The 10,801-nt window shown below is 39.2% G+C and overlaps 1 protein-coding gene across 1 annotated transcript; it reads left to right on the top strand.

The window, feature by feature from the left end:
- Window positions 1–4,664: 4,664 nt before the first annotated feature.
- Window positions 4,665–10,538, top strand: LOC139410843 (4-hydroxyphenylpyruvate dioxygenase-like). Its single transcript, XM_071156414.1, has 15 exons — window positions 4,665–4,774; window positions 5,063–5,165; window positions 5,305–5,331; window positions 5,620–5,682; window positions 6,046–6,150; window positions 6,256–6,298; window positions 6,424–6,506; window positions 6,708–6,797; window positions 6,888–6,991; window positions 7,121–7,198; window positions 7,611–7,773; window positions 7,954–8,025; window positions 8,132–8,254; window positions 8,435–8,551; window positions 8,733–10,538. The coding sequence occupies exons 2-15, from the start codon at window positions 5,163–5,165 to the stop codon at window positions 8,841–8,843; spliced, it is 1,182 nt and encodes a 393-aa protein (XP_071012515.1). The 5' UTR covers window positions 4,665–4,774; window positions 5,063–5,162; the 3' UTR covers window positions 8,844–10,538.
- The last annotated feature ends 263 nt before the right edge of the window (window positions 10,539–10,801 follow it).

The raw sequence follows: 10,801 nt of genomic DNA, 5'->3' as shown, positions 1-10,801 counted from the left end.
TTTTGCATCTTCAAAGTGGTAGGCATGTTCTGTAAATCAAATGATACAAACCCCACAAAAATGTATTTTATTCCATGTTATAAGGCAATAAAATAGGAAAAATGCCAAAGGGGGTGAATACTTTCGCAAGCCACTGTATGTTGTTGTCTTAGGTCTCTCTTCATGTAGTGTTGTGGTGTCTCTCTTGTCGTGATGTGTGTTTGTCCTATATTTTCTATTTCTTTATTTTTTAAATCCCAGACTCATCCCCGCAGTTGGCCTTTTGCCTTTTGGTAGGCCGTCATTGTGAATAAGAATTTGTTCTTAACTGACTAGCCTAATTAAATAAAGATTAAATAAAATTAAATAAAATGTGAGCATTTCACGCCCAATTGTCTCATTCTGACTTGGGTTTTTGCAAATGACCCAAGCTATCAAACTAATGTTAATACAGTTGAAGTCGGAAGTTTACATACACTTAGGTTGTAGTCATTTTCAACCACTCCACCAATTTCTTGTTAACAAACTAGAGTTTTGGCAAGTTGGTTAGGACATCTACTTTGTGCATAATGCAAGTAATTTTTCCAACAATTGTTTACAGGCAGATTATTTCACTTATAATTAATTGTATCACAATTCCAGTGGGTCAGAAGTTTACATACACTAAGTTGACTGTGCCTTTAAACAGCTTGGAAAATTCCAGAAAATGATGTCATGGCTTTAGAAGCTTCTGATAGGCTAATTGACATCATTTGAGTCAATTGGAGGTGTACCTGAAGGCCTACCTTCAAACTTAGTGCATCTTTGCTTGACATCATGGCAAAATCAAAAAATATCAGCCAAGACCTCAGAAAATAAATTGTAGACCTCCACAAGTCTGGTTCGTCCCTGGGAGCAATTTCCAAACGCCTGAAGGTACCACGCAAGTATAAGTACCATGGGACCACGTAGCCGTCACACCGCTCAGGAAGGAGATGCGTTCTGTCTCCTAGAGATGAACGTACTTTGGTACAAACAGGTACAAAGTATCTATATCCACAGTAAAACGAGTCCTATATCGACATAACCTGAAAGGCTGCCCAACAAGGAAGAAGCCACTGCTCCAAAACCGCCATAAAACCGCCAGATCACGGTTTGCAACTGCACATGGGGACAAAGAGTGTGCTTTTTGGAGAAATGTCCTCTGGTCTGATGAAACTAAAATAGAACTGTTTGGCCATAATGACCATCGTTATGTTTGGAGGAAAAAGGGGGAGGCTTGCAAGCCGAAGAATACCATCCCAACTGTGAAGCACGTGGTGGCAGCATCATGCTGTGGGGGGGTACTTTGCTGCAGGAGGGACTGGTGCACTTCACAAAATAGATGGTATCATGAGGCAGGAAAATTATGTGGATATATTGAGACATCAGTCAGGAAGTTAAAGCTTGGTCGCAAATGGGTCTTCCAAATGGACAATGACCCCAAGCATACTTCCAAAGTTGTGGCAAAAAAGTCAAGGTATTGGAGTGACCATCACAAAGCCCTGACCTCAATCCTATAGAAAATATGTGGGCAGAACTGAAAAAGCGTGTGCGAGCAAAGAGGCCTACGAACCAGCTCTGTCAGGAGGAATGGCCAAAATTCACCCAACTTATTGTGGGAAGCTAGTGGAAGGCTACCCGAAACGTTTGACCCAAGTTAAACAATTTAAAGGCAATGCTACCAAATACTAATTGAGTGTATGTAAACTTCTGACCCACTGGGAATGTGATGAAAGAAATAAAAAGCTGAACTAAATCATATTGTTCTGACATTTCACATTCTTAAAATAAAGTGGTGATCCTAACTGACCTAAGACAGGGAATTTTTACTCCGATTAAATGTCAGGAATTGTGAAAAACTGAGTTTAAATGTATTTGGCTAAGGTGTATGTTAACTTCCGACTTCTACTGTTTTTGTTTTTCCTAAACTGCCTGTATTGAACATATTTGGATTATGTATTTGGATTATGTTGTTATATATCGTATGTGAATTAGACAATAATGTAATATTTGTGCCTTTTCTCGATCAGTTGACTTAAAACATAGAATAAGCTGAAATCAGTAGGCATTGTGTCTAAACCATGAACAATCCTTCTTTATTTTAAAGGCATGCTATGTAACTTTAGTGACTAGAAAGTGTTTTTTAAACCTCCCGCTTTGGGCTAGGTGTGCCAATTTGTAGTTAATACATGCATTATCTATGAGCAGAATTACTGTCTGACTTCAATTAGCCATGAAATCCCTAGCTGTGCAGTGCCATTTTCCCTACATTTTTCCCTAAGTGGGCCACCCCCCCAGCAATTCAAGTTCCAGCCATTCACCATTTGAGTGACAGCTAGCAAAATGCACACACAGCAGTGCGAGAGAGAGAGAGCAATGATGTGGTGCACATATCTGCAAATATGTGACGTAGTACGCACATTTCGGGGACCACCTTTTGCTCGTGAGCACTAGTTTTAGAATTTCTAGCTAAAAAAAAGTACCAGAGAATCTCTTTAATGTACAGAATATGAAGAGTAACCATCTACCACTCCAACATCACACTGTTGTGTAAGCAGCACCATCATCATTTACTGTCTCTAATTGCATCTCTTGACAGCAAAAGGCCTCCTGGTATTAGTAAGAAAAACCAACCACATCAGGGACAGTTGCAGAGGGAGGGTGTCAAATGCTAATTAGTGTGACATTAGACTTTCATTAATCAAATCAAATCAAATTGTATTTATCACATGCGCTGAACACAACAGGTGTAGACTTTACTGTGAAATGCTTACTTACTAGCCCTTTCCCAGCAATGCAAAGTTAAAAAGTAAAAAGTAAGAAACATTTGCTACACATAAAAAAGGTTACACAATAGTTACAGAATAAAAGAACAGTAAAGAGACTATATACAAGGAGGATCTGTACCGAGTCAATGTATGAGGTAGTTGAGGTAATTGAGGTAATATTTACATGTAGGTTGGGCTAAAAGTAACTAGGCAATCAGAATAGATCATAAACAGAGGAGCAGCAGCGTATATGAAGAGTGTGAAAGAGTGTGAAAGTGTGTGTGTGTTGGGTGTCAGTGTAGTATGTGTGAGTGTGTGGGTAGATTCCAGTGAGTGTGCATAGAGCCAGTGCAAGAGAGTAAGTGCAAATAAAAAGAGGGTCAACACAAAGTTGAGACCAGTCGTGACCAGCCTTTCAATGCATTTCATGGCTACAAATGTGAGTGCATGGGGCGATAGTCATTTAGACAGGTTACCTTGGCATTCTTGAGCACAGGAACATGCTTGAAACATGTAGATATTACAGACTGGATCAGGGATAGGTTGAAAATGTCAGTGAAGACACTTGCCAGTTGTTCAGTGCATGCTCTTGAGTATGCGTCCTGGTAATCCATCTGGCCCTGCGGCCTTGTGAATGTTAACCTTACATATTGTTACACCAGAGAGCTTGCACGGTCAAATGTCAAATAGGGGTTGCTTATATTCCTCACCTCTCTGATTCAGAGGGGTTGGGTTAAATGCGGAAGACACATTTCAGTTGAAGACATTCAGTTGTACAACTGGCTAGGTATCCCCCCTTTCCCTATATTTGTCTTGTTTCACACATGTACATGTGTATAACCTGTGTAAGTGTGTTGGGGGGAAATGGTCATTCGTTTTTTTGCATATACCACTCGCCCTGGGACTGGGGTCACGGCCAGAGATCAACCATTATTGATGGCAACCCTGGGGCAATCAGGGTTAAGTGCCTTGCTCAAGGGCAGATTGACAGATTTCACCTAGTCGGCTCGGGATTCGAACTAGCAACCTTTTGGTAACTGGCCCAACATTCTGACCACCTGTCGGATAGTGTCACTTATTTCTCGAAAACTGAGTCCTATGAATACAAGGGGTCAGTCAGTGTAATGACCCTATGCTTGAATGGAATTACAGAGTTATGAAATGCATTGTTTCATTGATGTATTTAATCCTTTTCACCCCCATTGGGACATAAAGCCACATGGCTTTGACAAGGTGCAACCTCTTGTTGTGTCGATCTGGTTGACTCTATGAAACTTAAGCTGCTCACTATTGAGGAAACAATGAATAGCTCAATCGGTGTCTATTTCTGCTGTAGTGAAATTTGACAATCTGTCAAATGTCATCTTCTGTAGGAATAATACCTTTTTCAGCAGCCATCCCATTACATGGCCACACTAGGGTTACATGGTGTCCCCATTTATGCAGGAATTGAAACAATTCATTCCCATCACATTTTGAGACTAATAGGTCACTTGAGGAGAAGAACTGTAGTGTTGTAGTGTATCATATTCACTACTAAGTAAATCAGTTGTGCGGGCTGTCAATATTGGCACATTGGGCATTGTACATTGTATTCACACACACAAATAGATCAATGAACATTTATGGAAGAACCATTTTCATACACATGTGGATGATAAAGGATTTATAAAGAATGATGCAAGAGGTATAAAACAATTTCTCATACATACTAATTAATTAACAGATTAGGGCACTGATTGTGAAAAGGGGAGGGGGGCTATTGTAGCCTACCAATAGTAATTACTGCAATGGTCCACAATAAGCATAAACTTGTTTCATGTCAAAATTGTGGATAACTGACTCCAACATACTTCCCAACGAACAGCCAATAGGAAACCTCAATGAGTGAACCTCCTCTCGAGACTAAATACAAACACATGGCCGGCCTGACTGTTGAAATGACTGGGAGTGCATTATGTCTGTGTCTTTGCATTTCAGTTTGAAATATAACATAAGTAGAGAAGGTAAGTGTGTTTGAGTAGAGAAGTGTGTTTGAGTAGAGAAGGTAAGTGCGTGCTTTTCTGATATTATATGTGATGTACACACCTATAAGTTATGTGATTCACCCAATATAAACGTTTGGTATAAAATGTCTTCAAAGCTCTATGCAGAGTCAAGCGTTCGATAACTATGATTTGTTTATGGAAATTACGATGCGACATGATTGTGTAACCTAAAGTGAGCATCACTGTTATTCTCTCTATCTTTCTCTCTGTCTTTCTCCCTCGCTCCCACTCTCCTCCTCCTCGAAGACCGGGGGCGTGGAAGTTCGAACTTGATTCTGAACGTTTAAACACTCGACTTTATTGTACCGATTTTCTTTTCAAGCAGTTGAAAGGCTAAGGGTACAGGATGGTAAGATAAAATATATATTTACTCAAATTGTCTTATTCAATGTCTTATTTCAATTTCGCATTACAAGATTTTTGAGCTATTGAAATAATGGTCTTTAACGTTAATGCTGATGTGTAATGTTTGGTATCTATCTATTTAGACTACCTACATGGACAGAGGTGAAAAGGTTAGTTTTTTAATTACTAATATTTTTGAATTGCCCATAGACATTTAAATGAACACATAATTATTATTAGGACTTTCAACAAGTTCAACGTATGATTCAGTAGTTGAGAAACTTAAACATTTATTTAAAATGTGTAAATAGCCTACCAAGATGTTTAAATGTACAATAATATTTATCTTACACCTAAGAATTTCTAATTGCTATGTCATAAATGAATGAATGGGCTGATGCTAAGTGTCCCCCCCCCTCCTACATACCAGTATTAAATTGTCCTGGATTTGTTCATAGCACGACCACGGCAAGTTCGTCTGTTTCGACCACATCACATTCTGGGTTGGAAATGCCAAACAGGTATGAGAATCATGTGCCATTATGGTTGTTTTTCACTTTTTTTGCATGTGGTAAATATTTTCCTGAACTTTCTCCAAGTTAAAGGAGTATTCACTGAGTGGTGGCTATTGGCTCTCTTAAAGGGGTGGGGGGAAATAGGCATGCAACCTCAGAGTAGACCCCACCATTCTTCCTGCTCTTAATTTGATCCAGAAACTGTAGGTTTTCCACACCATCACCAGGAGGTGGCGCCCCCACCACAGTCCTTTACAGTTCACAACACACTATTATTACGTTTTTTTTCCTGATAGTAAATGTACAAATATTGTATTGCTTGGGGATTGATTGTGAGTGGCAATATAGTTTTTTCTTCTGTTTCAACAGGCAGCATCTTACTATTGTAACAAGCTTGGATTTGAACCGTTGGCCTATCGGGGTTTAGAGACAGGCTGCCGGGATGTGGTGTCCCATGTGGTCAAACAAGACAAGGTGAGCAGAGTTGCGGCATTCTGAATTCGTTATGGCACATGTTTATAATAGTGAGGTAACTTGATACATGTAACTTGTAACTTTTTGGCTCTTTTTCTTTCCCAGATTATTTATGTATTCGCATCCGCTCTCAATCCTGGAAACAAAGGTACAGTATGACACAAAAATGTCATCCTTCATGTGGTTAGATATGATGAGATTGGCTGTCACTGACTAGTGTGCTACTTCACTCACTCCGATTTGAGTATACTTTTGTCCACCTCTTTTATTCAGAAATGGGGGAGCATTTGGTCAAACATGGGGATGGAGCCAAGGACATTGCATTCACTGTGGAGAACTGTGATTACCTTGTGCAGGTACCATAGCAGTCTTACCATTTAAACCAATGTCACTGCTCTTTCTGGAATGAGGAGAATGCCTCTTTCCTAATGAGATGGGTTAAAAATATTCTGTTGGATTGCAATCGTTTTCTTTGATTTATTGAAAATATTATAATTTTTTAATCTTCCTGGATCTTCATCACATGCATATGTTTATCTGTCTATTATACTCTTCAGAAAGCCAGAGAGCGTGGTGCCATCATAGTGAAAGAGCCCTATGTACTGGAGGACAAATATGGCAGGGTAAAACTAGCTGTTCTCCAGACGGTAAGACGATCAATATCTGGTGAATCTGAGTGCCAAAAAGGAGATTTACAGTATGCTCAAGATTTGGGATGTTCTCTTATATCTCTATAGTATGGGGACACCACACACACATTTGTGGAGAGGACTGCCTACAATGGGCTGTTCCTCCCAGGGTTCCATACTCCTCTCCACCGGGACCCCTTGTTGGCCAAGCTGTGAGTATGAACTATTTTATCTGGTGTTAGAGATTAGAGCGCTCTTTACAGACCATTGTAAACAAGACAGAATTTGAGTGTTTCAGTTAAACAGTTGACATCACTGTGAAGCCTTATCTAACGTTACAGACCCAGTGGATTACTGAACTTCATTGACCATGTTGTGGGGAACCAGCCGGATGATGAGATGGTGCCTGTAGTGGAATGGTAAGGCATTGTGGTAAGGGCATAGGGATGTATTAACACACACACTGGCCTGTACATTTTATTCCAGACAAAAACATCCATGAACATCAGAGTTCTTCTACCACACACTAAATGCAGTATAAATAAACCCGCAATGGGTGGATGGGGGAGGTGTCAGTATCATGTAACCCAGGCTGTTTGGCATAGGCCAGATGCTACTATGACTTAACAGTTTTTGAGCTGGGTCACTGGGGTTCCGCACATCTGGAGTCAGTTAGAGCTCCACCATGCAGCTCTGAGATAAAAAACAGGGATGGGTTTGATCTCTGAAGGGAAGGGCCAGGGAAGAGGGCTGTGGGATAGATATATTGTGGTCTTTCACCTGTCCATCCAACACACAGGGGTTCCTGAGGAGTAGGTTTTGTTTCCATAGGTACCAGAAAAACCTGCTCTTCCACCGGTTCTGGTCAGTAGACGACAAGCAGCTGCAGACAGACTTCAGTGCACTGCGCTCCATTGTTGTGGCCAATTATGAAGAGACAGTGAAGATGCCCATTAATGAGCCAGCCATGGGTAAACGCAAGTCCCAGATCCAGGCAAGTCATCGCCATGTTATTCAATATAAAATATATAAACTATGTAAAGAGGTGTTTACCAACGTAACAAAGTCATGCCATTGTCATCCATACACGTATTCAGTACCGTACCTTTAAAAAACACAGCATTACAAAAAGTAATGAGTAGAACTTGTACCTCGCTAAACTCACTGGACTTAGGAGTATGTGGAGTACTATGGTGGCCCAGGTGTCCAGCACATCGCCATGAACACATCAGACATCATCACCGCAGTAAGTCTTTTCACACATAAAGGCTAAGCTCAACCCGGTTACTTTTACATACACATTAATAGAAGATTGAAAGATTGGTGTGGTTATTATATTCTCTTTGTTGTAGATCCGTAACCTGAAGGAGCGTGGCATGGAGTTCATGTGTGTGCCAGACACCTACTACCAGCTGCTGAGAAAGAATCTCCAACAATCGCAAGTCAGGGTCACTGAGGACCTGGACATTCTGGAGGTCAGAGACACAACTTTCTCTGATGTTTTAATAAATGTTTCAATGATTTGTTATATTTCAATGATCAAAATACCTGATAGTTATTTGCATTATAATGATAATTCAGTTCATTTGAACTTCTATGGTAGGTTCTTAGCTACGCAGCCTGACAAGCACTCTTATGTCCTGTTGCTCTGACAGGAGCTGAAGATCTTAGTGGATTTTGATGACAATGGCTACCTGCTCCAGATCTTCACCAAGCCTGTTCAGGACCGTCCCACAGTGTTCCTGGAGGTCATTCAGAGACACAACCATCAGGTGAGAGGAGCATGAGATTTCAGAGAGCCTTACCAATGAAACAATATATAACCAGTTTGATTTTAGGACTTTGTTAGTGTATTGAAAACAATTTAAAGTATGTCATGTTGATAAGGATTGATGTCCCGATCTACATTTAGACTGAAAACTATGTGAAAACATGTCTTTGTACTCTTCCTAGGGCTTTGGTGCAGGCAACTTCAAGGCTCTTTTCGAGGCCATCGAGGCAGACCAGAACGCTAGAGGGAACTTGACTATCCTAAAACCTAATGGAGTGTCTAACCAAATTTGAAGTACCGCTCTAAATTTACACAATTTATATAATGTCCATCATCTCTGAAGCTTACATTTAATTTAGAACTATTGAAAATAATTTGTTCAACAATTTATATCTGAAGTGAACCAGAATCTAGTTAAATTACTTTGATGGATAAATTGCTGCTCTATGCACACACTATTCAAATTTAAATTATGATTGACATACCTTCTGGAGTCAAACGTAGGAATGATTGCTAATTATTCAAATAATATAGTGACGCTAAAATAACATAAAAATATATTTGACTTGATGCCAATTTTAAATACAGTGATTTCAGCAAGTATTCATACCCCTTGACTTATTCCACATTTTGTTGTGTTACAGCCTGAATTCAAAATGGATTAAAAAAATGTTTTTGTCACCCGTCATATGAAGAGTGGTACTCAGTGATATTTTGGATTTGCCCCAAACATAACACTTTGTATTCAGGGCATAAAGTACATTTCTTTGCTATATTTTTTACAGTTTTACTTTAGTGCTTCATTGCAAACAGGATGCATGTTTTGTAATATTTTTATTCTGTACAGGCTTCCTTCTTTTCACTCTGTCATTTAGGTTAGTATTGTGGAGTAACTACAATGTTGTTGATCCATCCTCAGTCCTATCACAGCCATTAAACTCTGTAACTGTTTTAAGTCGCTATTGGCCTCATGGTGAAATCCCTGAGCGGTTTCCTTCCTCTCCAGCAACTAAGTTAGGAAAGACGCCTGTATCTTTGTAGTGACTGGGTGTATTGATACACCATCCAAAGTGTAATTAATAACTTCACCATGCTCAAAGGGATATTCAATGTCTGCTTTTTTTTGTTTTGTTTTTACCCATCTACCAATAGTTGCCCTTCTTTGCGACACATTGGAAAACCTCCCTGGTCTTTGTGGTTGAATCTGTGTTTGAAATTCACTGCTCGACTGAGGAACCTTACAATTATCTGTATGTGAGAGATGAGATAGTCATTAGAAAGTTAAACACTATTATTGCACAAAGACTGAGGCCATACAACTTACTATGCGACTTCTTAAGCAAATTTCTACTCCTGGACATATTTAGGCTTGCCATGACAAATGGGTTAAATACTTATCGACTCAAGACATTTCAGCTTTACATTTTTAATACATTTGTAAACATTTCTAAAAACATAATTCCACTTTGACATTATGGGGTATTGTGTGTGGCCGGTGACACACAATCTCAATGTAATAAATTCAGGCTGTAATGCAAAATAATATGGAAAAAGTCAAGGAGTGTGACAACTTTCCGAAGGCTGTGTATTTGTTTTTGGCTTAGAAAACACATGTTTGTGACAATCAAAGTATGATCAAATATGTTGATGTACAATCCAAAGCAACAGAAAAAGAGCAGACATCATCATTAGATTTGAGCCAGCTATGTTATCAAATCTGGTATTAACAAGCAATTTTTAAGTATGACATTAACTCTGTTGTCTTAGCTTCACATTGTCTTATTTGTCTTACTCCTGAAAAAAAAATCATATTTAAGTGGAAGGAATAAACCACAACATATGACTCAATAAGATGCACAATGACAACATGTCAGTTTATTGTATCCTTTCCATGAACTAAAAGTCTTTTTTACACTTTACTTGTTCATTTTGATTCCCCCAATTGCTTTCGTAAACTTTTTTAGTGCATGTAATAAAAATACAACTGCTTTGTGACTCCTTCCTCATTCACAGTGTTTGTGTGTGCGAGAGAGAACTTGTGAAAAAAGAAATAATGAGCCAAATGATTTTTAAATATAGTGACCACTCTGCCTAAAACAACCAACCTGAGAGAACAATTACCAAAATAACTTAATAAAATGCTTGACACAAGCTGAATACATCTTCATTAGCTCTCATGAATGAAAACATTTAACTCATCATGTACACATTTGCACAAGAAATCACCTCTACAGGGCAAGGCAATATCATA

The sequence above is a fragment of the Oncorhynchus clarkii genome, chromosome 6, assembly GCF_045791955.1.
Source record: "Oncorhynchus clarkii lewisi isolate Uvic-CL-2024 chromosome 6, UVic_Ocla_1.0, whole genome shotgun sequence".
NCBI lineage: Eukaryota > Metazoa > Chordata > Actinopteri > Salmoniformes > Salmonidae > Oncorhynchus > Oncorhynchus clarkii.
This window is presented reverse-complemented; position numbering and strand designations above follow the sequence as displayed.

Bases quoted from the DNA above. Each gene is read 5' to 3' on its own strand.
- LOC139410843 (XM_071156414.1), top strand. The intron at 5,683-6,045 runs GTATGAGAATCA...CTGTTTCAACAG, and splicing joins GGGTTGGAAATGCCAAACAG to GCAGCATCTTACTATTGTAA. The intron at 6,507-6,707 runs GTACCATAGCAG...TATACTCTTCAG, and splicing joins ACTGTGATTACCTTGTGCAG to AAAGCCAGAGAGCGTGGTGC.